The 27,576-nt window shown below is 58.1% G+C and overlaps 2 protein-coding genes across 3 annotated transcripts; both read left to right on the top strand.

Annotated features, from left to right (window-relative positions):
• Nucleotides 1-3,951: 3,951 nt before the first annotated feature.
• On the top strand, nt 3,952-7,252 carry MYCL (MYCL proto-oncogene, bHLH transcription factor). Its single transcript, XM_054292279.1, has 2 exons — nt 3,952-4,456; nt 6,687-7,252. The coding sequence occupies exons 1-2, from the start codon at nt 3,952-3,954 to the stop codon at nt 7,250-7,252; spliced, it is 1,071 nt and encodes a 356-aa protein (XP_054148254.1).
• A 3,353-nt stretch (nt 7,253-10,605) lies between these two features.
• Nucleotides 10,606-27,112, top strand: TRIT1 (tRNA isopentenyltransferase 1). 2 transcript variants are annotated; one of them, XM_054292273.1, is made up of 11 exons: nt 10,606-10,761; nt 17,226-17,373; nt 17,739-17,830; nt 18,013-18,161; nt 18,963-19,105; nt 19,364-19,475; nt 19,551-19,663; nt 20,618-20,695; nt 22,207-22,316; nt 22,627-22,741; nt 25,397-27,112. In XM_054292273.1, exons 1-11 carry the CDS (start codon nt 10,606-10,608, stop codon nt 25,525-25,527), a joined length of 1,347 nt encoding a protein of 448 aa, XP_054148248.1. In that variant the 3' UTR covers nt 25,528-27,112. The 2 variants fall into 2 exon arrangements, with proteins under 2 accessions (XP_054148248.1, XP_054148249.1); XM_054292274.1 differs by lacking the exon at nt 10,606-10,761 and adding an exon at nt 11,164-11,184 and having other exon boundaries at nt 25,397-27,111.
• The last annotated feature ends 464 nt before the right edge of the window (nt 27,113-27,576 follow it).

Genomic DNA, 27,576 nt, shown 5'->3' on the forward strand with positions numbered 1-27,576 from the left:
GGCTGGGCCAGCCCTGCCAGGGAGCGTGGGCTGGGGGGCAAACAGCACAGGGTGATCCCAGAGCTTTTGGGGGCCTGAGAGTGGGGAAAGCAGTGCTGACAGCACAGAGCATCCCCAGGGCTCAGGGCACCTCCTGCTGTCGGGCAGGGAGTGACAGTGACAAAATGAGGAGGGAGCAGGGCTGGAACCAATGGTGCATTTTCCTCTCTCCTCCTTTTCTCTGCACGCCCAGGGAGCTGGGGATGGTGTGACCCTGGCCGCTGTCCCCTCCCTGCCAGGCTGGGCAGTTTTTAGTGCTGTTCCTGCAGCCCACAGGGGTTTGGGGTGGCATTCTGCAAACCTCCAGCCAGACTCTGTGCCTGCTGCCCAACAGCTTCTTGGGGACAAAGGGGACTCATTGCAGGGCCACGTGTGACATGTCACAAGGGGACAAGATGAGGCCAAGATGTGTTGGCACAACCTCTGCTGCCTCCCTGGGCATCCAAGGCTCCCATGGGCATGGCAGAGTGGCTCGAAGGCTGCAGTGGCATGGGGACCTGTCACAGACATGTTTTATGAAAAATCTTTTCTTTAGGGTTTTTCCTCCTGAGAAAGGCCTCAGGAACAAAATGCAAACAATGATTATCTGCTGCTGTGGAATGCAGCAGGTGGATCTGTGATTGGTCTCATGTGGTTGTTTCTAATTAATGGCCAATCACAGTCAGCTGGCTGGGACAGAGAGCCCAAGCCACAAACCTTTGTTATCATTCTTTGTTTTTCTATTCTTAGCCAGCCTTCTGATGAAATCCTTTCTTCTATTCTTTTAGTATAGTTTTAATATAATATATATGATAAAATAATAAATCGAGCCTTCTGAAACATGGAGTCAGATCCTCATCTCTTCCCTCATCCTAAAACCGCTGTGAACACGGTCACAGGGACATTCAGAGACAGACCCCAGGACACCCCAGGGACACCTGCCAGGCTCTGGGGGTGGCTGCCCACTCTGGGGGAGCCCTCTGGGGTCTGCAGCTTCAAACCCCAGCCCCGCTGGAAGTGGGGATCCAAAGGGCACAGGGCCACCAGGAGCTGCCCTTGCATCATCTGTGGAGCTGTGCCAGCCGCCAGCAGGGCCAGGGCAGCTCCAGGGCTGTGCCAGCGCCGGGGACACGCACTCGGCGCTGGCTGGGGACCTGTGCCAGCACCCTGGGGCACAGCCAGGGTTATCCTGTCCCTCTGTCGCTGTCCCCGCAGCCCCCGGGGCTGTCACACACCCCCTGTTTTTGCACAGCCGGCGGCTCTCGGGGCTGTTTGCCCAGCGCTGGAGAGGTTGGGATCAAAGGGCTCCGGTCCTTCCCGGCGCTGCTTCTGCACCTTCAAAGCCCCCGGAGCCCCTCGGAGCCCGGACAAGCTCCTGGGAAAAGCCGGGGCCGTGCCGGAGGCCACGGGAGGAAGGAAAGGAGGGAGGAAGGAGACGTGGCCGGGCGCTATAGGCTGCAGGAGGCTGTGTTCCTGTTGGAACAGGGGACAGTGCCAGCTGTGTCCCCAGCCGTGCCGCTTGTCACTGCAGGTGCTGGCACAGCACAAACCCGGGTGGCAGCTCAGTCCCTGCCCTCGGTGCAGCGCGATTTGTATCCTAAGGGGAAGAGAAAACTTCACCCGCGCTTCCCAGGGAGGGAGAAGGGCAGGAGCAGCCCGGAGGTGGCGGGGCTGCGGCTGGTGACACCTTGGGGACATGCCCGGGGCTTCCAGCGTGGGGACTGGGGGCAGAGCTGAGATTGGAGAGCAGAGGGAACATCAGCCCGGAGCCCACCGGGACCTCCGATCCCTCGGATTCCCGATGCCGCAGCTCCTGCCCCATCCCGCAAATCCCCGATCCCGCAGCTCCTGCCCCATCCTACCGGGATTCCCGATCCCACCGGGATTCCCGATCCCGCAGCTCCTGCCCCATCCTACCGGGATTCCCGATCCCACCGGGATTCCCGATCCCGCGGGTTCCCGATCCCACAGCTCCTGCCCCATCCTACCGGGATTCCCGATCCCACCGGGATTCCCGATCCCGCGGGTTCCCGATCCCGCAGCTCCTGCCCCATCCTACCGGGATTCCCGATCCCACCGGGATTCCCGATCCCGCAAATCCCCGATCCCGCTGCTCCTGCCCCATCCCGAGGCAGCCCTGGGATGCTCGGGGCTGCTCTGGAAGGACCAGGAGAACATTTAGGGCGCTGTGGCCATCGCGGGGACCCCACAACTGGGAAACCTCAGCCCCGGGCCAGCGATTTCACAGGTGCTGGAACAGACAAAGCCAGCCAGGGAAGGGCTGGAGCTGCCCTGGGACACACCGGGACCCCGGGACACACCGGGACAGCCGCCAGCCCTGCTCCTCTGCCCGCCCAGTGCCCGTTGGCAATGGGGAAACTGAGGCACGGAGCGGTGGCAGCGCTGTCCCCGGGCGGGCGGGGGCTGCCCGGGGCGATGTCACCCGCGCGTCCCCGCCGCCCCACGGGCGCTGCTCCCGGGGCCCAGCAGGTGGCGCCCGGTGCCCGCCGGTGGCGGCGGACGGGACCGGGATCGGGGGGAACAGGGGGGGAACCGGGGGGAACCGAGGGGAGCTGTGGTGGACCCGACTGGGCTGGATTGGGCTTGTCTGTGCTGGGCTGCACTGGACTGACTGCTCCGGACTTTACTGGGCTTATAGAGCATTGCAGGGCTGGGCTGACCTGGACTATACTGGGCTGTACTGGGACAGTTTTCTGTCTCCAGAGCCGGTGCTGCACCCCGGGTACCAGCTCCTAAAGCCCCCAGTCCCCCCGGGGCTGCCGGCTGGGGTAAATCCGGTGGCCTCATCCACAATCTGGGTGGAGAAAGGAGGATGCTGGGGCTGAAATGGGTTCACACACACTGTGAGGGGAATCTGTTGGTTCAGACTGGACTTTGTACCTCCGTGCGTGCGTGTGGGTAACAATTAAATCCAGGAGGGAAAGCCCCGCTGTGTTTTCACAACATTTATTGCCCTTTCTAGGAGGAACTTGGCATTGGAGAGATGCAGCATCCTGTGCTGCATGGGCAAAATGCTGCGGGTGGGAGCTGTGTGTGTCCCAGATACCCCAACTTCCCTCCAACCCGTGGCTCCTGACATCCCCAGGGGCTGCCAACCCCTCCACAACCCTTCCTCTGTGCACAGACCTCATTCCTCATGAGCACTGTGTCCCCCAGCTCTGTTTTTCTGGCGTCCTTGTTCCAGTCAGCTGGAGTTGGTGTCTTTCAGGGAGAAAATGCTCCCTGCTGGGCCTGTCAGGGCTTTGGGAAGGAGTGGGGACCTCTCCAGGTGGCATGCAGGGTGGCACCCTGAGCTGTGCCCAGTGCCAAGCCACTCTCCTGCCTGTGGTGTGAGCTGGGCAGCCCAACAGGAGCTGAGGGTGGCAGCCAAGCAGATGAGAAAGAGCCCTCAAAAACCATCTCTGCCGGCAGATGATGCCTCCTTGTCACTTGTCCCCTCTTCCCCAGCTGGCTTTGCCCTTATCCTCGGGCTGGTGGCTCAGCTGCGTGTCCCTCCCCAGCGCTTACAGAGGGGGATCCCCCAAACCCTGCCCCTCTCGGGGGGCCAAGGACGGCGCTGGGAGCCCCCGGGGGCAGCGAGGAGCCCCCAGCCCAGCGCACGGGGGGGATGCTGATCCACAACCCCATGAGCATCCCCGGTAGCGACACCGGGGGGACAGCGCGACCCCTTCACTGTATCCCATAGGGGGCGGGGCTCTGTGCATGACCACGCCCTTTATGCAAATCATGGCGCGGCGATTGGCGGGGGCGGGGCCGGGCTGCGCGGCCGGGCTATAAGAGCGGGGGAACAATGCGCCCGCGGTCCCGGCTCGGGGGCTGGCGCCGGGGTGGGGGTCCCCCCTCATCCCTGGGGCTGCCCCTCTCCTGAGCGCCCGTCCTCGCTTCGGCCGCCCCTTTTTCCAGCGAGCCGAGATGGAGTTTGACTCCTACCAGCACTACTTCTACGATCACGACGCCCTGGAGGATTTCCACCGCTCCACGGCGCCCAGCGAGGACATCTGGAAGAAGTTCGAGCTGGTGCCCACGCCCCCGCTGTCCCCGCTGGGCACCTCCGGGGACAAGGGGGGATGCTCGGGGCCGGAGGAGCGGCCGGGATGGCTCTCCCGGTACTGCCTGGCCGGGGAAGAGCCGGAGTATCTGATAGGCACGGGGCAGATCTTCGGCAACCTGAGCGCGTTCATCCTCAAGGATTGCATGTGGAGCGGTTTCTCAGCGCGGGAGCGGCTGGAGAAGGCGATGACAGAGAAACTTTCCACGGGCACGCAGAGAGCCACGCCGCACAAGCCGTCCTTCGCGCAGGATTTCGGCTTCAGCAGCTCCGTCAGCGAGTGCGTGGATCCCGCCGCCGTGTTCCTCTGCCCGCTGGCCGAGAGCAAGATCCCCGCATCCTCGGGCTCCGAGGGCCAGAGCGACTCCGGTAAGGCTGGAAGCCCGGCGTGGGGAACACGCGTGTCCGCACATGTGTGTGTGTGTGTGTGTGCAGGGAGCCTCCCAGCCCGGCTGCGCCTTTGTTGAGCCTCCGAGCGAGCCCCGGTCCCGGCCCCACGAACAAAGCGGGCTCGGCTGTTCCCCTTCCCCGCGGGGTTTCTGCTCCGCAACCCCCCGTTCCTCTCGGGGCTCCCTCCGGTTCTTGCGTGGGGGTCTGGAGCTGCCTTTCCCGGCTCCCGGCCCCACGGGAACCTCGTGGGGAGGTTGAAGGGCAAGTTTGCATCTCGCCGTGCGAACTTTGGGGCTCTGAGCGCCGCGCCGCGCTCTGCCCGGCCCGGGAATTCGGCCGCTCCCTCCTCTTCCTCCCACGGCCCACCCGGGACGCGCTTCCCTCGGGACAAAAGGCAAACTATGCCCTGGGGACAGCAGGTTTGGGAGCAGCGGCGCGTCCCCCGGGGCAGCGGCTCGGTACGACGGGCTGGAACAGCCGCCCCGGTTGCGGCGTGTCCCAGCCCAGCCCCGGGGCGCGTCTGTCTGTCTGTCCCGCGTGGGGTGCGTGCCGGTGTTCACACGGGGGGTCACCCCCGAACCCCCCACAACGGCAGTGCGGTGCCGCTGCTCCGCATCTCTCTATTTTCACCCCAATTTTCGGTGTTATTTGCAAACACCCTGCGGCTCTGCACAACCCCGCAACCCCGCCGGTGCCCGCGCGTTGTTTCCCGCGCGTTGTGGCTCCCGGAGCTGCCGTGGGAGCGCGGCCGCGGTGCCGTGACCCCGTTAATAAATCTTTCGGTGGCCGCCACCTGCGCCGGTGAGTCACGGCGCGGGGCTTAATGCCATTAGTAGCCCGGGCACTGTAAGCCAGGTCGCGGGCGTTAAGAGGCTTAACCCAAATATGCGGGGGCCTCCGGGGGCCGCGGGGATGCCGCGGGGGTCCCGGTACCGAGGGGGTCCCGGAGGGGTCCGGCCGCGCCACGTGGGCGCCGAACAAAAAGCAACAGATTGCAAACAATGAGAGGGGCAGCGCTGATGGACAGCAGCACGGACCAATGGCATGGCAGAACAGCCGGCCGGCCCCGTGGGACAGCCAATGGGAGGCTGTGGAGGGCGGGGCTAGGAGGGATGAGTTTTATTAATGAGCGTGTGTGTGTACGGGGGTTGTGACACTGATGAATGTCCCCAAACACAGGAGCTCCAATATCGGAGGGTTTGGGCTTCCTGGATGAACCTCAAAGCCTGGAGGGTTTGGGGATCGGCTGGGATCACTATCAGGAAGCCCAAAACTGGCACTCTCACAGGGGAGTGGGGCCAGGCCTCTGCCCGCGATGCTGGTGAGGGTTTGAGCGTCTCAGCCTTTAGCAAGTGGCTGTGTTTTCCCCCAAAACTTAGGAAAAAAAGCTGGAGGCTCATCCCCTGAAGTGAGAGCGATCCTAGCGGATGTGTCTGGAGCCTGCTCACCTCGCTGTCCCCAAAGCCACTGGGATGGGACAACAGCAGTGCCAACAGGCAGAATGGGACCAATTATGCCTTATTTAGGTCTTTCTGCTCCTGGGCTTGAGATGCCTTTGAGGTTCAGAGGCTGCTGTAGGGACCTCTTCACCTCTCGCTCCCTCCTTGCACAGTGGGGGATTGTCCCCTCTGTCCCCGGGACGCCGGGGCTGAATGGGCTTTATCGCTTGTGAAAAGTAGCAAGTCAGCGAGGTGGGAAGCTGCAGCCGAGGGGAACAAAGGCTACTTCTGCCCTTATATCCCTCATTTACAATTCCAATGGGCCATGAAAGCGCCCATTGGATGAACTTTGGAACCAGGCTGTCCCAGCATCCTGCTCCTCCAGCTCCCCCCACCTCGGGTGTTTCTTTCCTGATGATCCTTTATGATGAACACATGTTGCTCCTGGTGCTGAAGTGAGGCGGAAGTAAAACCCCCCAGTCCATTTTTGGGGGTCCAGGCGCATGAAACAGGGAGGGAATTCTGCTCCTTCCCCCGTGATGGTATTGAAGGGGCACTTAAATCACTCAATCCCTTCTGGATTTTTAGTTTTCCTCCTTTTAAGTGGCAAGGAAGGGCAGAGAGCACCGGCTGGGCTGGGAGAAGGCTTCTGGAGGTCGCAGAGTTTGCAGCGCATGACCAAACTTTAGTAGGGACATCTTCCAGGGAGCTGTGGAAAGGTAACGAAGGGTGGCTGACAGAGATTTGTTCTTTCTTTTCCACGGGAGCAGAAGGTGAAGAGATCGACGTGGTGACGGTGGACAAGAGGCAATCTCTCAGCCTGAGGAAGCCGGTCACCATCACGCTCCGTGCCGACCCCCTGGACCCCTGCATGAAGCGTTTCCACATCTCCGTGCACCAGCAGCAGCACAACTACGCCGCCCGCTCTCCCCCGGAGCCCTGCCCGCCTCCCGAGTCCCCCCAGCAGCACCAGGAGCAGCATGAACCCCCCAGCAGCGTGGAGCCGGCCCCTGCAGTGCCCCTGCCTGAGCCCGGCTTGCCCAAACCCAGCAGCAGCCCCGGCTCGGACAGCGAGGACGTGGCCAAGAGGAAAAACCACAATTACCTGGAGCGCAAGCGGCGCAACGACCTGCGCTCGCGCTTCCTGGCCCTCAGGGACCAGGTGCCCGGGCTGGCCAGCTGCCCCAAGACCCCCAAAGTGGTGATCCTGAGCAAATCCTCCGAGTACCTGCGGTCCCTCATCAGCGCCGAGAGGAGGATGGCGGCGGAGAAGCGGCAGCTGCAGCTGCGCCGGACCCAGCTGCTCAAACGGATTGCTCACCTTAAGGGGCACTAGCACGCCGTGTGCCCCCCATCCCGGTCCCCACAAACCCCCAGCTCCTTCTCAATTTGCACATTTTTTTTTTTTATTTTTTGGTTGCTTGTGGAACTGTTGGCCCCGGGGGCTGGAGCACGTGGGAATGGGTCCGCAGCAGAGACCCCAACAGCGTCACCTACCTGGGGTTGTTCCTGGCATTGGGTGTTCCAAGATTTCCCTTGTCCCTGCTGTGAAGCTTCCTCAGTGACTGCTCCAGTTCAAGAGCTCAAATTTATTTCCCCTTTCTGCCATCTGCTACCAACAGCATTGCTGGGAGCTGATCCTGAGCATCCACCAGCCCTAAAAACCCCAAGCAACCGCGTCTGCCTTGGCTCCTGGAGGCAGGCAGACCCAGAGCCCAGCACGGGGCTCTCCTCTGCAGAGATCCCCTGGATCCTGATGGCAGGATGTGCCTCTCAGAGCACCCCTGGCTCGGCTGGACCGTACCTCACTTCCCTGTGTCACTTCACGCAGTAGCTGGTCCTGGGTTTTTATGTTCTAGAAACTCTGCTGCTGTAACTGCGAGTCTTATACTGGAGGCTGTGTTTTTATACTGTATTTTTGTACCACTTTTTTGAGAAGTATTTGGTAAAGAGTTTGCTTTTTTATATATATATAAATATATAATTTTTTTTTTTTAAAGAGGGATTTCCTGCTGTGGGGGAGGGCTCAGTCCTGCTGCACTTTAGGGAGATCAGGAAGGGGCTGAGTCCTCGCAGAGGCCATTCACCCCCCTTGCAGCTCTCCAAACCACCCATTTGCAATAACAGGGAATTTTTATCCCTTTCCCACCCTCGTGAGCATCCTTGTGATCCCTTTTCCCACCTTTGTGAGTTCTCTTTCACCAGCAGCCACTTAAAATCCCCAGCAAAGCTTTGGGGGCTGCTCTGCCTGCCCTGTGCCCTCCTGCTGCCCACTCTGGGGGGGTATGGGGGTGGCACAGTCCCCTGTCCCCTCCCAGGGGTGCTGGCAGGGGTGGTCCCACAGGATGGCACCCTGGGGTCCCCACTGACCTGCTGAGAACTGTTAGAGTTAACACTGGTTGGATTTAGCACTTTCTTCATTACCTCATACTTCATAAATAAATAAGTTTGCAACAGCCTGGGTTGGCTTTTTCCATGCTGTGGGTTTCCATGCATCACCTTGGTGCTCCTTGGAGGGGGGGCTGCTCTGGCCCCTGGCTTTTGGGGTATCCTGGACATTAATAAAAATTAATTAATCTATTTTTTCCCCAAGGCTCAGCTGCACCAAGACTGAGCTCTTTGTCCTGGATTTCTCCCAGCGCTTGAAGAAGTGGTCGTGGTGGTGGGGCCAGAGAAATGAATCCCCTGGATTATTTTTCCTCCTTTTAAGTGGTTTTAGTGGCAAGGAAGGGCAGAGAGCCCAGGCTGGGCTGGGAGAAGGCTTTGATGTAACTGAAAACCCCCCTAATGGGGTTTGGGGCAGGGGGTGTGGGGTGATCGCTGCCCCACGGGTCAGGGGCTGGGGCTGTGTCTGGCAGTAACCCTATAGGGAGAGGGGAATGCAATCCCCTCACTTCCAGAGAGCTCCACAGCCCAGACCTGCCAAGTGGGTGAAATTATATATATGTGTGTTCTCCCTGCTGCCCCCAAACCTGACACGTTTGGGTTTCCTTTGTCCTGGCAGCAAAAGTCTGACTCTAAATGCAGGAGGGCTGTGGGATTATGTTACTGCTGAGGGCTCAGGAGCCAGAAGCTGCTGCTGGAGCCTCGATCACCGGGGGAAAACCAGCCTTAAACAGCAATGGTGCCACACAGGAGCCCTCAAACACCCATCCCTTGGTTTCCAGCAGCGTTTCACGCTCTGTGTTGCATCACACGGTGTCACAGCCTTCCAGAGCTGCATTAAAAGGTGCTCCCATGACCCACAGCTTAACCAGGGAGCGGGGTGACCTAAATCTGACACCTCGCCCATGCGCAGGAGGCACAGCCCAGATGCAGCAGCCCCACAAACGGTTTTATTTTTGTTGTGGTTTTGTGACACTCACACTCGCAGTCTCTGCTCTTTTCTCAGCTCAAGGTGACCCTCCCGAGAAGGTTTTTAGCAAATTGTGTTTTTTTCTTTTTGTGCTGAAGGTACCTAGGAAGTTTAAATCATTAATTATCTTTCTTGGAAGTGCAGATGAGCAGATCCACAGCCCGAGCCTGAGCAGGAGATGTCCCCAAAGCCCAAAGCAAACTGAAGAACTGAGCTGCAGTTTGTAAACACCTTTGAGTTCTCCTGCCTAAAGCCTGCATTCGTGTGTATCTACCTGAAACTTCCCTGGTTACTGGAGCACGTGTCTCCTCTCAAATTGTCACGGTCAGGGTGAGGGAAGGAGACTGACAGTGCTGTGAAGTGATGAAAATAAGCACACAGGGCTTTCCTTCTCGCTTGTTCAGCACTGCAATTTGTGAGTGTCAGCTGCAATCATCACAAGTCTGCACTGCCAGGGCCTGAATTTGTTATTTTTTAATGCACACTGCCCTGCTAACACCCTGCTCCTTGCTGTACCCCCCAAACCACTCCTGCTTGCCCACCACATCTTCCCTCCCATCCCCGCGCTGGCCCGGGGGTGTTGTGGGCACGATGCCGCCTTCACGCCTGGGCTGGCAAATTTTTAGGACAGTTTCCCGAGGCGGCGATAATCCCTTCCCTGCCGAGGGGGGCCAGCTGCCCGCACACCCCCGGCCCGCAGCCTCCCTCTCGCTGTTGCCATGGCGAGGGATGCGTGTTGCCAGGGAGAGCAGCGCCGCGGAGGTGCCATGGCAACGGGCTCCCCTTCTCCCTCCCCGCTGTTGCCACGGGGACAGTGCCCGCTCCCCATCCCCTCCTGTTGCCGTGGCGATGGGAAGGACGAGCCTCACTGGAAGCCGCGGTCGCCACGGCAACACGCTCCTCTCCGTTGCCATGGCAGCAGCCCCCGCGCGGCATCCTACTCTGCCCCGTTGCCATGGCAACAGCCCCGCTCCCCATGCTTTGCCCCGTTGCTACGGCAACAGCATCCTTCCCACCCGGTCCTCAAAAAGGGACTACGGGGCAGAGCCCCACGCGTGGGCAAGGCCGTGAGGGGCTTGAGGGGGTAACGGGGGGACCCGAAAAAGGCCCGCGGGAGTGGGGATGGGTTTGGGCACTCGGGACACCGGGAGGGGACCGGGCTGGCTGTGGAGACCCGGGGCACGGAGTGAGGGCACACGGAGAGGGCTGGGGAGAGGATCCCGGGCGGGCAGCGGCGCACGGAGCTCGGGGCCCGGCCCCGTCCTCCCCGCGGGCGGCCCCGGCCCCGGCCCCGGCCCGCCCCCGTCCCGCCCGTCCCCGTTCCCGGCCAGGCCATGGCGGCGGCGGCCGCGCTGTGCCTGGGCCGGGCCCCGCGGCCGCCGCGGCCGCTCGTGGTGATCCTGGGCGCCACCGGCACCGGGAAATCGGCGCTGGCGCTGCAGCTCGGGCTGCGCCTCGGCGGGGAGATCGTCAGCGCCGACTCCATGCAGGTACGGCCGGCGCCGGGCACCGGGGAGGCCGCGGCGGGGCCTGCGCCGGGAGGAGCCGCGGCCGGAGCCCGGCGGGGCCTGCGCCTGGGCCGGGGGTTGGGAGACGGCTCGGCCTCTACCGGGGCGGCCTGGGCTGCACCGGGAGGGCTCCGAGCTGCACCGGGAGGGCTCCGAACTGTACCGGGAGGGCTCCGAGCTGCACCGGGGCCTCCCGGCCTGTTCCGAGGGCGGCCTGGGCTGCACAGGGAGGGCTCTGAGCTGTACCGAGGGAGGTCCGGCCTGTACCGGGAGGGCTCCAGGCCTGCACCGGGAAAAGTCCGAGCTGGGCCTGGAGGAGCAGCAGAGCCCGGTCGGGGCCTGGAGAAGCTCAGCCCCGGAGGCTCCGGGCAGGTTCCCTCCGGTTCCTCCGGGCCCCGTGTCCGGGTGCGTGTAGGGAAGGGCCCACGGGATGGAGGCTGCCCATTCAATGTGCTCCCGGTGTCGCTGTCCTGTCCCCAGTGTCCCTGTCCTCTTCCCGGTGCTCCCATCACAGCCCTGGAACCCATCTTGCTTCCCCTGTGCCACCTCCAGTGTCCCTGTCCCCATATCCCTGTCCTGTTCCCCGTGCCTTTGTCCCAGCCCTGAAACCCATCCTGGTGCCCCATTCTCAGCTCCAGTGTCCCTGTCCCAGTGTCCCTGTCCCGGTGTCCCTGTCCTGTCCCCGGTTCCCCAGTCCCACTGCCCATCCCACTGGGCAGTTGTTTGGTTCCTGTGACAGTGTCTCTCTGTCCCCTCCCTGCCCTGTGGGCTCTGAAGATAACCAAAACTGCGGAGTTTGTTCAGAGTGTTTGTTTGAGCCTCCTCATCCCCAATAAATTCACCTTTTGGAATGGAACCGGAGCGAAGGTGTTTTAATTTTGACGCACCAGAAGCTGCAGAGAGGTGTAAAGGGTTGAGTAAGGGGAGACAGCAGCAGGAGTAACTTGATAGTAAGGAACACACAGGGTGGTGTCCTCTGGCATCAGCAAAGGGACACCAAGAGATTTGGGGAAGAGCATTAAAAATTATATTTTTTACTTGCCAGTGTCTGTGGTCTTATCTCTCACTGCAAGCAGCAGTGTGGAATATATCAGTTGTGTCATCGGGATAAGTCAACAGCAAGGGGCCAAAATTCATTTTTTTGGTCTTAATTTTGTTCAGCTACAAGAGCTTTGTCAAAGGATGGACATTTCAGCCACCACAAGAATAACAATTTTGCTGTTGCTTAGCAAAATATTTTCCTTACTGATTCACACTTTCACTGTTCACTTCCTATAGGGCGTGAACTTTCCATCAAGTTTAATGTTAAATATGTTTATTATTCTACATAAAAAGGTGTTTTCTGCCAGCAACACCCTTTGTGCTGCTCAGAGATCAATTCCTGCTGTCGTGTGCTCACCTCCCTATTTCCTGGTCACTCTTTGTGTGCCACTGAGCTAAATTTAAAACCTCACTCTCCTGAATTTGGGGCGAGCAATCAGAAAGTAATTTCATACAATATTTCCCTTAAGCTCTTGGGGAAAGAGTGATGTTTGAGCCGAACTGAAATCCTGAGAGGGCAAAACGTGAAGAGCAGGAGCTTTGCCCATCTTTAATATTGGAGAAGTGGCTGCTGGCTTGGCCCATGCTATGGCCACGAGGCTGCTGCTGCATCCTGAGCTCTGCAGGTGTGCTTGGAGCCTCCTGAATGTCTGCTGGTGGATATTTAGGAGCTGAATCCCTGCTGGTGAGATTCTGGTGGATGTTCAGGACCTGAATCTCTGCTGGTGGATGTTTAGGAGCTGAATTCCCAGTGGTGGATGTTTAGAGCTGAATCCCCACTAGTGGATATTTAGGAGCTGGATCTCTGCTGGTGGATATTTAGGAGCTGAATCTGCTTGTGGATGTTGGGAGCTGAATCTTTGCTGATGGATGTTTAGGAGCTGAATCTCTGGTGATGGATATTTAGGAGCTAAATCTCTGCTGGTGGATGCCTAGAGCTGAATCCCCACTAGTGGATGTTTAGAGCCAAATCTCTACTGGTAGATATTAAGGAGCTGAATCTCTGCTGATGGATATTTAGGAGCTGAATCTCTCCTAGTGGATGTTTAGAGCTGAATCCCCACTGGTGGATATTTAGGAGCTGTATCTCTGCTGGTGGATGTTTAGAGCTGTATTTCTGCTGGTGGATGTTTAGGAGCTGAATTTGCTGGTGGATGTTTAGGAGCTGAATTCCCACTGGTGGATGTTTAGGAGCTGAATGTGCTGGTGGATGTTTAGGAGCTGAATCCCCACTGGTGGATATTTAGGAGCTGTATCTCTGCTGGTGGATGTTTAGAGCTGTATTTCTGCTGGTGGATGTTTAGGAGCTGAATTTGCTGGTGGATGTTTAGGAGCTGAATCCCCACTGGTGGATGTTTAGGAGCTGAATGTGCTGGTGGATGTTTAGGAGCTGAATCCCCACTGGTGGATGTTTAGAGCTGAATTTGCTGGTGGATGTTTAGGAGCTGAATCTGCTGGTGGATGTTTATGAGCTGAATTGCTCGTGGATGTTTCGGAGCGTGCGTTCTGTGCCCTGCTCCTTTCAGGCCCCACCATGGGAATGCAGGCAGTGCAGGGAGGGCCCTGCTGCAGGCGCCCGAAGGCATCCAGGCTCCAGTGGCTCTTGTCCTGCTTTCCTTTTAATCTCATTCTAGCGTGACTGTGGAGCCAGGGCCCGGCAGCTCGGCTGCTTTATCCGGTAATGCAGCGTGCTGCCGAGGCGGGGCGGCCCCCGGTGCCCCCCAGCCGGGGCTCCTTTCTCCCTGCCTTTGTTCCCCGTGCCCCGTCCCCCTGCCACGCAGGGCTGCCTCTGCTGTCCTCGCAGGAGACTCGCCGGGGTTTGGAAATCCCATTGCTGCTCGGGGATTGACAGCTGCCAGCGACCGTGTCGCCCTGAGCCCCCTCTGTGCATTCATTGCTGGGCTCTGAGCAGCGCTGACAAATGCTGGCAGTGTTTTGGGGCAGCTGCTGGAGCGGGAGCCAGGCTGGGGAAGGGGCTGGGGAGCCCTGAGCCCACCTGTTCCCACACACAGGCACCCCTCTATCCATCTCCAGGGTGTTTTCGTCATGGCTCTGAGACGCTGCGCTCAAATTACAGACTTAACTGCTGCCTGCTTGCAGCTCAGGAGCTCTGGTTAATCTGCTGGCCTCTTAATCTTTCTTTTTGTCCTTTCTGTTGCTGTTTGTCATCCCAGTGATTTTGGTTGAGGAGTAAATAATTCCTTGGAGAGCCAGGCAGGGTGAAGGCAGTCGTGTTTCTTCATGCCTGGCAGTGAACGTGCAGGGATCCCTGTGCCAGCTTGATGAGGGCCCCATCCACTCATGATCCCAGGGTCCCTTCTGGATCCCACTGTCCCTTCTGGGTTCCACTGTCCATTCTGGATTTCTCCCTTGGGATGGTGATGCAGTTGCTGTAGCACACACTTGCCAGTCAATGTGTGGAGTCAGGACATCTCCAGAGCCTTGGCAGGGAGTCAATCGTGCTCTCCTTGTTTGGGTCCTCCACGCCTCTCTCCAGCATGGCCCCTGGGAAATCCTGATGTTTTCCTGGCCATAGATGGCCTGGATGTGTTTGGGGTCTGTCATGTCACCTCTTACACTCCTTGCACTCAGGGTGAGGATGGTGGTGACAGAGTTCGGAATGATGCACATAACGAGTGGCAGAATAAAGATTTGGGAGAACCTGCCCTTCCCAGGCCTGCAGATCCTGAAAATCATGATGGATTTTGTGTCCTGCCTCAGTTTCCCCACCTTTTCCACAGGGGCAGCTCTGCCCTCCCAGCCCAGTGTGGAGGCTCAGGCAGAGATGGGAGGATGCCCTCAAGGCTAAGCATCTTTAGTGCTGCCTTGTGCTCCGTGCGTCTCGGAGCCCGGCTGCTCCAGGCTGCTGCTAATCTGTTTTGGGGCCTTAGAAAGCAACAAAGGCTTATCTGAGCCGCTGGCTGAAAATAGAAATGAGTGTCAGGAGGACGTCTCGGTGCGAGGCCCTGCCGACAGCCAGCTGGTGGAAACCTTCTCAGGGCTTACTGCCTGTGTGTAAAAGGCTGCCTTTGTTTCCTGCCAGCCCACACACTGACACTGCATTCCTCCCCTTGTTGCCAGATATTCCAGGAGGCTCTGGGTGTTTAATCTGCAGGAGAAGCTGGGGATGGCAGCCTGAGTTTTCTATCCTGGATGTGTTCGGGGATGGCAGCCTGAGTTTTCTATCCTGGATGTGCTCAGGGATGGCAGCCTGAGTTCTGTGTCCTGGATGTGCTCGGGGATGGCAGCCTGAGTTCTGTGTCCTGGATGTGCTCGGGGATGGCAGCCTGAGTTCTGTGTCCTGGATGTGCTCGGGGATGGCAGCCTGAGTCCTGTGTCCTGAGTTCTGTGTCCTGGATGTGCCTGGGGATGGCAGCCTGAGTTCTGTGTCCTGAGTTCTGTGTCCTGGATGTGCTCAGGGATGGCAGCCTGAGTTCTGTGTCCTGAGTTCTGTGTCCTGGATGTGCTCAGGGATCACAGCCTGAGTTCTGTGTCCTGGATGTGCTCAGGGATGGCAGCCTGAGTCCTGTGTCCTGAGTTCTGTGTCCTGGATGTGCTCAGGGATGGCAGCCTGAGTCCTGTGTCCTGGGTTCTGTGTCCTGGATGTGCTCAGGGATGGCAGCCTGAGTTCTGTGTCCTGAGTTCTGTGTCCTGGATGTGCTCGGGGATCACAGCCTGAGTTCTGTGTCCTGGATGTGCTCAGGGATGGCAGCCTGAGTCCTGTGTCCTGAGTTCTGTGTCCTGGATGTGCCTGGGGATGGCAGCCTGGGTTCTGTGTCCTGGATGTGCTTGGGGTTGGCAGCCTGAGTCCTGTGTCCTGAGTTCTGTGTCCTGGATGTGCTCAGGGATGGCAGCCTGAGTCCTGTGTCCTGAGTTCTGTGTCCTGGATGTGCTCAGGGATGGCAGCCTGAGTCCTGTGTCCTGAGTTCTGTGTCCTGGATGTGCTCAGGGATCACAGCCTGTGTTCTGTGTCCTGGATGTGCCCGTGCAGGGCACTGGGAGCTGCTGGCTGACTCTGAGCAGCCTGTCAGCCCTCTGTGCTCGCTGGGATTGCAGGCAGGCAGGGGGAATTGGAGGAGCTGGAGGGTTGGGAATGGGGAGAGCAGGCAGGGAGCCAAAGCTCGCTGAATTCAAAGCCTTTCTGTGCCGGCTGGAGCTCCGTGTTGAATGGAGCTGCCAGCCCAGGGATCAATAAGCTGCCCACAGCCACGGGGCACGTTGGCAGAGCTGCCCGTGGGCCCGTCCTGCCTGCTCACCATGCCCTGGGGCTGCTGCCTTTCTGCAGGCTTTGCTTGCCCTCCCTCTCCCCCTCGCTTCCTGCCCCTGGGGGAGCCTTTTGGGATGGGATGGGAGCAGGAGCCAGGTCTGGCTCTCCCAGGGCTGCAGTTGAGCAAGGTGGGAGCAGAGCTGGTTCAGCAGCTCCGGCAGCTCCTCGCATGACTGCTCCAGGCAGGGCTCGGGCTTCCCTGCTCCACTAACCTCATCCCTCTGTGCCTGCTGCCCGTGGGTCACCTCTGTGTCACCTTGTCCTCCTGCCTGGGACCAGGGGAGCAGTGGGTGGAGGCCACGCTGCAGCAGGAGGCCTGGCAGCTTCTCAGAGGGGATTAAGGGGAAATTTATTTCTTGTGGTCTGGCTGGGGTGGGATGGAGGAGGAAATGAGCGCAGCCAATTCCAGTCCTTTTCCCCATCATCCCGGTTGATCCCATGCTGGGAGACTTCTGTTAAGCAGGAAGGCTCTGAGAACTAAACACATCCTTCCAAAGCACCTCCTTTGCCACTTCCTCTCAGTCCTGGGCACAGCACAGAGCTGGGCTGGACACAGAGGTTTTATGTGCCCCACCGTGAGCTGGCAGTGCTGAGGAGGGTGTGTTTGCATGGGAAGCAGGGTGAGGAGCTGTCCTCACTTCCCGTGCCTGGAATGTGCTCTGTGTGGCAGGAAGCAGTGATCCTTGTCCCCACAAGGATCTGTGCTGTGCCTGGAGAGCAGCACACCTGAGCTTTTAGCTGCAGCAGCACATGAGGGGGTGGCAGCTCGGAGGCCCTAATTTTGGGGCTCTGTGCCAGGCTGGTGACACTGCCAAGGCTTTGGCTGCACTGTCCAAGAGCTGCATCAGCCCTCCCACCCCTCGTTACAGGCTTGTATCAAAGCAGGAAAGCTTCACGAGCGGTTGGACTCCACGGTTCATCTCCCGTGGGCAGGAACAAACAGCAGAGAGAGGCAGCTCGGCCCTGGCAGGAGCTGGCAGGTGTTGGCAGCATTCCTGCTGCCCTGCCTGAACGTGGCACGTGTCCCTGCTGTGCCCTGTGCTGCCCCAGCAGGGCTGGGAGGGGTGGCTGGCACAGGGGGAAGGGGTCAGTGCAGGTCTCACAGCACACAGAGGTGAAACACTCTTCTCTTCCCCAGGTGTACAAGGGCTTGGACATCATCACCAACAAGGTTTCCCCTCAGGAGCAGCGTCTCTGCAGACACCACATGATCAGCTTTGTGGATCCCCTTGTCTCCAACTACACTGTGGTGGATTTCAGGGACAAAGCCGTGCCTCTCATATCCTGTCATGCTGCAGCCTGTCTGGCTGAGCAGGGATGGGCTTCCCCCCTCCATGGCCAGAGGGATCCATGTTTGGGCTCTCCTCATCCCAGCTGACTCCATTTTCCAGAGGATTCTGCTGGTGAGAGGGGCTTGGGGCTTCTTTTGCCCTGTGCTGAGTGTTGTCCTCCCTGGCAGTCCTGGGGTGTCCCTGAGTTTTGGAGGTGACAGAGAGTAATGAGAGATGAGGGACACCTCTAACCCTGTCCTGCAGCCTCACTGCTTCCCTGGGGCTGGGAGAGTGGGATCTGAGCCCCACACTGCTGCTCCCACAGCCTTCCCCCTGCGCTCTGATCTCTGCTTCTGCTCCTTGACTCTGGCACATTGAAGATATCTTTGCCCGGGACAAGATCCCCATAGTTGTGGGAGGAACCAACTACTACATCGAGTCCCTGCTCTGGAAGGTCCTTATCAACACCAAGGTACTGTGGGGGGCTGTGAATCCCTTTGGGAAAGGATTAATTCTATGTTTAGGGCAAACTTCCTGCAATTTGGCAATTGGAGAGGGGCAAGGAGAACCTAAAGGGGCAAGGAGAACCCCATGGCTATGGGGGATCGTGTTGCTTGCACAGGGTTTGCTTCAGGGCTGTCCTGTGGCCCACAGGAGAAGCCCAGCAGTGCCCCCAGGCTGGACAGTGACAGGAAAGTGGAGCTGGAGCAGCTGGACAGTGCTGAGCTCCATCGGCGCCTGAGCCAGGTGGACCCGGAGATGGCGGCCAAGCTGCACCCCCACGACAAGCGCAAGGTGGCCAGGTGAGCTTGGGGTGCCAGGGGCAGGAGGTACCAGGGCTCAGCGCCCCTTTCCCAGGGAGTTGTGTGCCTGGGAGCACGGCAGGATGAGCATTCCCACCCAGTGGGTGCTCCTGGGTTCGTGGTGCTGGGGACTCCGTGGGATCTGAGCCCTTTGGCCACACAGCCCCATTCTAAGCTGCCTTTGGGGTGCTGGGCTGTGCTCTGGGGCTGCTCCTGCTCCGTGCCCCAGCAGCAGAGGGTTTGTCTGGAGCTATTTAAAGAGCAAGCTGCCCTGCTGGCTGAGTAACATAGCTGAGCTCTGTGGGAACAGCGCGGCAGCAAGACCAGGCTTGCTGCTCCGTCCCAGCCGAGCCCTGGCCCCGGGGAGCAGAACGCCGCCCACCCCATTCGCACGGTGCAGGGGGATGGAGGGTGGGGCAGCAGCACAGCTCCCTCCCTGCCCGGGCTGGGCACAGCTCCACAGCAGCGTCTCAGCGCTGGTCTCCCTTCCCTGCAGCCCTGCCTGGCTGGAAAGGGCAGGGCTGGAGCCAGATCCCTGTCCCCTGCAGGACTTGTCCCTGTGCCAGGCAGGAGTGGGTGGCTGTGCTCTGGGCTCCTCGGGTGCCAGCGCTGCAGCCCCAGGAGCTGGGTGTGCGTGGATGCCGGGCACGGGACGGGGCTGGGACCTGCCCTCGCCCCACATGAGAGGGTTGGATCTCGGCAGTGTCTGCGGTTCCCTCTGCTGGAGCCCCCGGGGCTGCTGGGGCAATGGGAGCGCTCGTTCTCACTCAGCCTCTGAGCTCTGTGTGCCTCTGCTTCCAGGAGCCTGCAAGTGTTTGAAGAGACAGGGATCCCCCACAGCGAAATCCTGCACCAGCAGCAGGAGGAGGAAGGTGGGGGGCCCTTAGGTGGGCCCCTGAAATACCCACATTCCTGCATCCTGTGGCTCCACGCAGACCAGGCAGGTGAGAGCGGGCTCCTGGCTGGCTGGGCAAGGGCTCACTCCCTGCTCCTGCCTCTGCCTCCTCCCTGGAGAAGGCAGCAATTCCTCTGGCAGCAGTGGGTGTGACACAGAACTGCCAGGCTCTGCCTTCCTCAGGTGGAGCAGCAGCCTGGCAGTGCTGGCTCCTGTCCTGGCAGTGCTGCCTCCTGTCCTGGCAGGCTGTGCAGCCCCCCAGGGCATGGCTCCCCATGGCTCAGCATGTCCTGCTCTCCTCCTGCAGCTCTGGATGCACGGCTGGAGAAGAGGGTGGATGACATGCTGGCTGCAGGGCTGCTGGAGGAGCTGCGCGACTTCCACCGCCGCTACAACCAGCAGAAGGTGGCAGAGAACCGGTGGGTGAGCAGCCAGGTCCCCTCTGCTCCTCCCTCTGGGGGTCTCCCACCGTGACCCTGCCTTTGGTTCTCCAGGCAGGATTACCAGCACGGCATCTTCCAGTCCATTGGCTTCAAGGAATTCCACGAGTTCCTCGTCAGTGAAGGGAGTTGCTCACCCGAGACCAGTGCCCTGCTGCTGGAGAAAGGTGAGGGCAGCGCCCTGTGTGCCCCACAAAGCTCCAGGTGACACCACAAGGTGCTCTAAAAGGTCACAGCCCCAGGTGCGCCTTTCTCTCTGCATTTCCCACTTCTGGCAGCCCAGAGGGGCAGGGACTCGTTTTCCAGTGATTGGAGAGCATCTCTGAGCACACCCAGAGCAGCCCTTCCCTCCCCTCAGGCCTCCTTGCAGGGTGCACAGGGTACAGGTGACTTGGGAGCTGGAGCAGGTCCACCTGGGTGATGGAATCCCAGCTGTGGAGAGCAGGGCTGGAGAAGAGGAATGAAGCAGAACTCAGCATGTCAGCAGCTCTGTGGTGGTGAGGAATGTGGGGATCAGTCAGCAGGGATCATCCCTTTGGTGCTGTGTTACTCTGGAATGTCTGGGCTGATGTTGGAGGGGAGCTGCTCTCTACACAGGGAGGGCCCAGGCAAAGTCCATCCATGCCAAGGAGGGTTCAGTGTGAAAGCAGAGACTGAAGAAGCCACAGAAATGATAAAAGGCTTGAAAACAAGTCTGATGCAGGAGGAACTTGTTGTGTCTGCTCAGGAGATGATTAGGAGGGATTTGATAAGCCTGGTACTAAATACTGAGCAGTTGTAGAGTGGTAAATCATCCTCTGCTGGGTGGGATGAGCAGTCCTGGGCTCCATTTGTGCAGGGAATTGGGCATTATGAGAGCAGTGCAACACTTGAACAGGTTGTCCTACCTGCTAAAGCTTCAGGGTGGAGGGTTTGGGCTCTTTGCACCCTCTGTTTATTCAGGGATATTTGGGGTACCTTGTCCAGCCTCTTCTCGGTGCAGGCACAGACAGGAAAAATAATTCTCATGCTGCCACCCAGCACAAACTTCTTTCTTGTGTGATTTCTCTCCCCTGGAGCTGACAGTCTCTTCTCACTGACCTTTGGGGTTTATTTCTTCTGTTTAATCCCCTGTTCCAAAGGGATCCAGGCCCTGAAGCAGGTGACCAAGAGATACGCCCGCAGGCAGAACAAATGGGTCCGGAACCGCTTCCTGAAACGTGAGTCCTCTGCTCCCAGCTCTGCTCATGCCCCATCTCAGCTCCACAGGGCACTCTGGGGCTTTGGGGCAGCCTGTGTTTGGGGGTCTGCTCCCAGCCAGACCCTCCAGGAGCCTCCCAGTGTCCCCATGCACCCGCAAGGCTCTGCCTTTCCCACTGGTTTGGGTTGCAGAGTGGATCTCCTGCCCTGCTGAGAAGTGTTCTGCCCACAGCCTCTCATCCCAAACACTCAAGAGACACTCAGCTCTGGCTCCTGTATCCCTCTACCCCATCCCCTCCCAGCCATCAGGAGGGATAATTCCCAAGCAGAGGCTCAGCCCCATGTCAGGCACTGCTAGATGATGATGATGATGATGATGATGGTCACAACATCCCTGCAGCTTATCCTGCCACATGGCTCAGGGAGGGGGTCCCCACGCACCCACACATGCTCCTGGCATGGAGCAAAGCCCATTTGACAGCTGCCCTCCAGATTAGGAGCAGCAGCCCCGTGGCTGCTCCCAGCCCAGGCCGTGCTCTGTGCGGTGGCACGGAGCCAGCAGGACTTCCCCAGCCCAGCCCCAGCCTTGGAGCAGGGCCAGCAGCAGCAGCTGGGAGCCGGGCACTTGTTGAAAGGTGCTCAGTAGGGGCAAAACAACAATAAAATAAATAATGGTAAAAAAAAAAAAAAATAAAGAGGAGGCAGGGAGAAACTCGAGTCAAGAAAAGAAGGACGTTGAAGGAGGTGCAGGGGTTTTGGCAGAGTGGGCTCAGCTCACCTTTCTGGTGGCAGGTGTGCTTCAGATGGGCCTGGCAGGGGCTTGTTTGTGGGCACAGCAATAAAAGCAGCACCTGCTGGGGGCTGGCACGTGGAGCCTTTGATGGCTTTGTCCAGGCAGGGGCAGCCAGGTGCCCGTGGAGGGCAGGTGAGCCATGGAGAGCAGCCAGGTCACCCAGGGAGCAGGTGCTCTCTGCTGGCAGCTGTTTCACCCTGTCCTGGCTGCAGCCAGTGCCCTGTGTCCTGGCATTGGGCCAGGGCAGGCCAGAGGGGTGGCCGTGAAGCTGTCCCTTGTCCTTAGTAAAGCATCTCCTGCCAGGAACCCGGAGCATCAGCCCCTGCACAGTCAGTTCCAGCTCTGAGTGGGGATCTGCACGCTCAGATCCCTCATCCAGGCTCCCTGCCTGCCTCTCCTTGTCAGCCCGCTGTGGTGCCTTTGTGCCTGCATCCAGCTCTTTCATCCTCCCAGCCTCCTGTGCACCAGGGCTGGGCTGAGCTGCTGCTTGTTGTGATGGGCTGTTGGCATGCTCACGTTCCAGAACATTCTCCCAAGGGCAGCCAGCTGTGAAGATGCTTCCCTGAATCCTGAGGTGTTCCTGCTGCTTGCAGGAGGGAATTTTGGCCCTGGACAGCCTGGTGCTGTTGGTTCTGAGTGCTGATAGGAAAAAGCAGATCCCTCTGCTCCCCCTGGGTTCTGGGAGGGGGTGCTGAGGGTTTCTGTCTGGTGCTGAGCTGCCCTGTGGTGTTTCTGTAGGTCCTGGGCCCAACGTGCCCCCAGTCTATGGCTTGGAGGTGTCTGATGTGCAGCGCTGGGAGGAGGATGTGCTGAAACCTGCCCTGGAGATCGTGGAGAGCTTCATCCAGGTACTGGGGAGATGGACTTTGGCTGGCTGACCTCTCTGTGGTCTCCAGGCCCCCTCACTTGGCGCACAGCCTGTCCCTGGAGCAGGGCTGGCTGTTCCCATGCCCAGCCTTGGCATTTCCTTGCAGTGGTACATTTGTTGTCTCATCTGAACATTTTCCCCAATGCCCACTGCTGCACTTGGTAAAACTCTGCTCTCTGCCTTGCCAGCCTGTGTCTGAGTCTTCCAAGCTCCCATCCCAACCTCTGTGAGAGTGAACACAGGCAAGTTTTGGTGTCAGAGCCCAACCTGAGGCATTATTTGATGTGCAGGGCCGCGAGCCCCCGGCAGAGCCCCTGAGGATGGAGCAGGACGAGGAGAACAAGCGGAGCCATCGCGTGTGCGAGCTCTGCGCCAGGCTCATCATCGGCGACAGGGAGTGGGCAGGTAGGGCCCTCACAGGGCACAGGGGGGCACCTGGGAGGGCTGAGCTTCTCTGTGCTGCTGGAGCAGCTGCCCTGTGGCCAGGTGACCCCCAGCTCATGGTCCTGGCCTTTCAAAGGGTTGTTTGCAGGAGCAAACAACAGGAACCATCTGTTAGGATTCCCTCCTTCCCTAGGCTTCCCCTCCCTTCCCAGCACCCTGAAAACACAGAGAGCATCACACCAGAGATCTGCATGTGGCATCTGAGAGCTGCTGTGTTTATCAGGGCTCCTGGTCCTTCACAACACTCTGGATGCTTCCTCAAAAAGCACAGAGCAAATCTCGCTCCTCTAAAATTCTGTTGTGTAAATGAAAATTTCATAATGTTTCTAATAGTTCAGCTCTAATATTTCCTATTTATGTGTGTGTGTGTTTTTTTTTTTTAAACTATTCCTAGCTGTAATAGAAAGGGATTTTCTGTTTTCCATAGACTTACTTTAAAAGAGCTCAGCTGGAATCAGATTAAGTCAGTGAATTTATCTGTGCTGGGAGGCTCATGCTGAGAACCAGAAACAAAAAGTCATGGAGAAACTGGCTGCAGAAATGAAACTGGTAAATCTCCATGTGTTGCCCAAGTACAGGATGTGCAGGGTCATGGTTTAACCCCAGCATCTGAGCCCCCCACAGCCACTCCCCCACTCTCTGTCTCTGGGAGAATTGCAGAAGGGTGAAAGTGAGAAAATTGGTGGGTCGAGTTAAAGTTTAATAGAGAAAGCCAAGCAAAACTAGGAATTAATTCACTGCCTGCCATGGTTGGGCAGATGCTCAGCCATCCCCAGGAAAACTGGGCTCCATCACATCTGACATGACTTTGGGAGGACAAATGCCATCACCCCCATGTCCCCCCCTTCCTTCCCCCCAGGATGTGTGATCTGCATGGCCTGGGGTAAGCTGGGGTCAGCTTTGTCCCCTCCACCCCCCTGTGCACCCCCAGCCCCCTCTGTGTTGCTGTGAGGAGCAGAAAAGGCCTTGAGTCAGCTCCAGAGCTCCCAGCAACAACAAAACATCCCCGAGTTATCAACCCTGATCCAAACACAGCCCCAGAGCAGCTACTGGCAGGGAAATCAACTCTGCCCCAGCCAAAACAAGCAGCTGAGACACAACCAAAGATAAATTTCCCAGGTTGTTGGGTTTGAAGGAGTTGCTTATTCCTGGCTGAGGCAGGGAAGTGCTGAAAGCGAAGGCTGGAGCTGCTCTTTGGGGGAGGCTCCTTGCAGTGAGATCAGTTAAGTGCAGTTGTTGTTTTATCTCAGCTGCCTCAGGAGGTGCTTTGAAGGAGCTCTGTTTGTCCAGAACTGAAAACTCTCGGGGTCTCTGGCATCATTTAGGTCTAGAAAGTTCTGTTTTGAGTGGGAGCTCCTTGAGGTCCCCCCAAATCCCTCCATGTCCTTAGGGATGTCACCCCAGACACCAGTAAATGGTGACAGTGCCTCCCTCAGCCAAGAGCAGCTGTTATTCTCTGTATCCAGCTGAACTGGACTCAGATCCACAGGTGGTGGGAGAAAAACACTCCAAAGCCTGCAAAATGGAAAAAAAGGAAGGTGAAAACAGTGGTGGGAACTGGGTGGATCTGCACTCTGCTCTGTTTGCTTAGGTCAGGTGACGGGGAGTTTTGGGAACTGCTTTCCCAGCACCCTGCTGGCTCTGGGGGATTTTAAAATTGTAATTTTACAATTTATATGGACTTGAAGAGCACAACTCCCAGACAGCAGCAGCAATTGGCACTTCCTCAGCCACTGTAGCTTTGGTGTTGCTTGTGACAAATTGCAGGAGGTGAGACTTTATCTCAGGGGGAGGGTGACCCTCCAGCATTGTGATAAAGCAGCAGCTTTGCATGTGATTTCATCCTTTGGCAGAAAAAGAATGGCTGGAAAACACCTGAGGGCCTTGATTCAGCAGAGTACATACCCTCGTTTAATTAAGGCCCTGCTGGAAAAGTTTGTGCTTTAATTGCTGCTCTGATCTCTTGGAAAAGGCAAAACCACCCCGCCAAGATGGTCAGACAAAGCCTCCCCTGAGATAAAACCGCTGATAAGGAGGTTTGGCTGTCCTTAAGGATGTGATTTCATGGAGAAATGCAGCTCCTGCTGCTCCAAGCTGAATCCCTGGGGTTACCCCTCTGTTCCCGTCTGACTCCTGCTGCACTGCTCTCATGGCTGGGGCACTGCCCTGGAGTTATCCAGAAGTTTAAATTCTGCCCCAGGCTTTTCCCTGGCTGCCCTGTAGGATGCACAGCATCTTGCCAGTGCTGTGGTGCAGGGATCCAGTCCTGCAAACCATTCTGGCAGCTCTCCGTGGGGAGCAGGGAGTTGCACAACCTCACCTGCAGCCTGCGGAGTGGCACCTCTTGGGCAGCACATTCCCTCTTCCCTGGCACTGACAGCCTGGAATCTTCTGCTTGCACAGAACCAGCATTTTTCCCTCTCTCAGTTCTTCCTTTGTCCTCTTCTGAGCCCTGACAGTTTGGCCTGGAAGTGTCCAGGGCAGGGTTTGGGAATTCGCTTTTCCCTGGGAATGAATTGTGCTGGCAAGGGAGGGTGCTCTGCCCTGCGTGGGGGGTTTGGCTGCTTCCTCCTCCAAATTCCACAGATTAAAGGCTCTGTTTGCCTCTTCCTCCAGCTCACACACGTTCCAAATCCCACCTGCACCACCTGAAGAAGAGAAGGAAGCTGGAGGCATCCGGAGGGACCGTGGGGGACAGTGGGGACACAGAGACCTCGGACGAGGATGGCAGCCTGCCCGTGCCTTAGGGCTGGAAAAGGGAGCAGCTGTGCATCCACCTGCATGGAGAGGAAGCTCCTTAGTGCTGGGCAGCCTTGAACCAAGGAGCTGAGTCATTTTTTTTGGGGGGGTGAGGCAGGTGTGTGACAAAGGCAAAGGCTGCATGGGATCCTCTTCATGTGGGCTCATCCCGCTGTGTTCCCATGCTCCCCCAGCCCTGCCTGGAACGGGCTGGGCCCCGGGGCAAGGCTGCTGGGAGCCTCCTCCCATGCAAAGTGTGAATTCCTGCCAGGGCTGCATCCTTGGAATGGCTGAGCTGCTGCTCTGTGGTTGTGTGGATCTCAGAGACAGAAATACCCCCACTCCTCCAGCTTGGCCGGGGGTGCAGCTCTGGAGCCGAGCCAGCTCTGCTTGCCTTTATTGTGGAGAGGATATTTTTTTTTTTTTTTTGTTCTTTTACATGCAAATAAAGCTGCAGGATTATTGTGGGTTCCCCTCCCTGTTAACAAGCGCGGTTTCCTTGCTCTCTGATTCTACCTGGCTCCTGTTCCCTGCTCTGGGCGCAGGGCAGGAGATCTGGTTCCTTCTCCCAGTCACCTTTTCCACAGCTCCTGGGGGAGCTGAGCAGATGTTCCCAGCCTGGTGGGGGCAGGGAGCCCTGCGCACACAGCAGGTGCAGGAGGAGCTGGCACCTGTTAAACAGGAACTTGGAAATGATCTCATCGAGTTTGCAACAGATGAGCCTGTCCTAGTTAAGGCAGAATTCCCGGGGGGTTACTCTGTGGTTTGGCACTGGGAACCAGCCGTGAATTTGAATCCGAAGCTACTGAGCAGCAAATTCCTGGTGCTGTGTCCGCCAGGCAGTTGGTGTCCCATTGTTGTCCCTGGAGGATGTGAGTGCCATTTGTGCCTGGAATGCTGCTCTGGTGAAACCAGGACAGCCTTTGGGATTCTCCTGGCAAATTCAAAGCCAGGAGGGTTTGAGGGTTGGTAGAGCACAAGTTTTTCCTTGTGCTGTGCCATGTGGCAAGAGCCAGGGCTCGTCCTACCAGGGAAGGGCTGCGTGGGTGGATTTGCTGGTGCGGGCTCTGGAGATTCCTGCTTTGGTGGGGATTAGATTAAAACCTCCAGTTTGTGTTCCTCAGCATGGAATTATTCCTGTAGTGCCCCGTAGGGTGCCTGCCTCGGGCTGTGGGAGGGAAAAGCTGGGAATTTGGCACTGGGCAGAGCTGGGTGCTGCTTTGGAATGCTGGGCACTGCGGTGCTGCTGGGTCTGTGCAGTGCCAGCTGAGCCTCTTCTCCAGCCCAGACTTGTTTGCCATCCGTGCTGACTCAACCCATGGATGTGGGCTCAGCCCAGTGCTGGAACACAAGGCCACGAGGAGGTCGTGGCATGGAATTGTGTCCTCCCATGGGATTGTATTCTCCCATGGGATTGTGTTCTATGGAATTGTGTCCTCCCATGGAATTGTGTCCTCCCATGGAATTGTGTTCTCCCATGGAATTGTGTTCTATGGAATTGTGTTCTCCCATGGAATTGTGTTCTCCCATGGGATTGTGTTCTCCCATGGAATTGTGTTCTATGGAATTGTGTCCTCCCATGGGATTGTCTTCTCCCATGGGATTGTGTTCTCCCATGGGATTGTATTCTCCCATGGAATTGTGTTCTCCCATGGAATTGTGTTCTCCCATGGAAATGTGTTCTCCCATGGAATTGTGTTCTATGGAATTGTGTTCTCCCATGGAATTGTGTCCTCCCATGGGATTGTGTTCTCCCATGGAATTGTGTTCTCCCATGGAAATGTGTTCTCCCATGGGATTGTGTTCTCCCATGGAATTGTGTTCTCCCATGGAATTGTGTTCTATGGAATTGTGTTCTCCCAGCCTGAGGTTGAGCTGGGAATGGAGCCCCATGTGTGCTGAGCTGGTTTGTGACAGGCAGCTCTGAGATGTTGAGTCATCTCCCCAGGCCAGCCTGGGATCACTGGGGCAGCACTGGGAAGGAGGGCTGGGATTATCTGCTCCGGCTCCCGAGTGCAGTCAGATGTCCGTGCTGTTAGAGGTGGATTAAATATCCT

Source organism: Melozone crissalis, unplaced genomic scaffold (assembly GCF_028551555.1).
Source record: "Melozone crissalis strain CALT ecotype California unplaced genomic scaffold, PUWL_Pcris_2 ptg000108l_1, whole genome shotgun sequence".
Lineage (NCBI taxonomy): Eukaryota > Metazoa > Chordata > Aves > Passeriformes > Passerellidae > Melozone > Melozone crissalis.

Bases quoted from the DNA above. Each gene is read 5' to 3' on its own strand.
- TRIT1 (XM_054292273.1), top strand. From the start codon at position 10,606: ATGGCGGCGGCGGCCGCGCTGTGCCTGGGCCGGGCCCCGCGGCCGCCG. The intron at 10,762-17,225 runs GTACGGCCGGCG...TCTCTTCCCCAG, and splicing joins TCAGCGCCGACTCCATGCAG to GTGTACAAGGGCTTGGACAT. The intron at 19,476-19,550 runs GTGGGTGAGCAG...TTGGTTCTCCAG, and splicing joins CAGAAGGTGGCAGAGAACCG to GCAGGATTACCAGCACGGCA.
- MYCL (XM_054292279.1), top strand. From the start codon at position 3,952: ATGGAGTTTGACTCCTACCAGCACTACTTCTACGATCACGACGCCCTG. The intron at 4,457-6,686 runs GTAAGGCTGGAA...CCACGGGAGCAG, and splicing joins CGAGGGCCAGAGCGACTCCG to AAGGTGAAGAGATCGACGTG.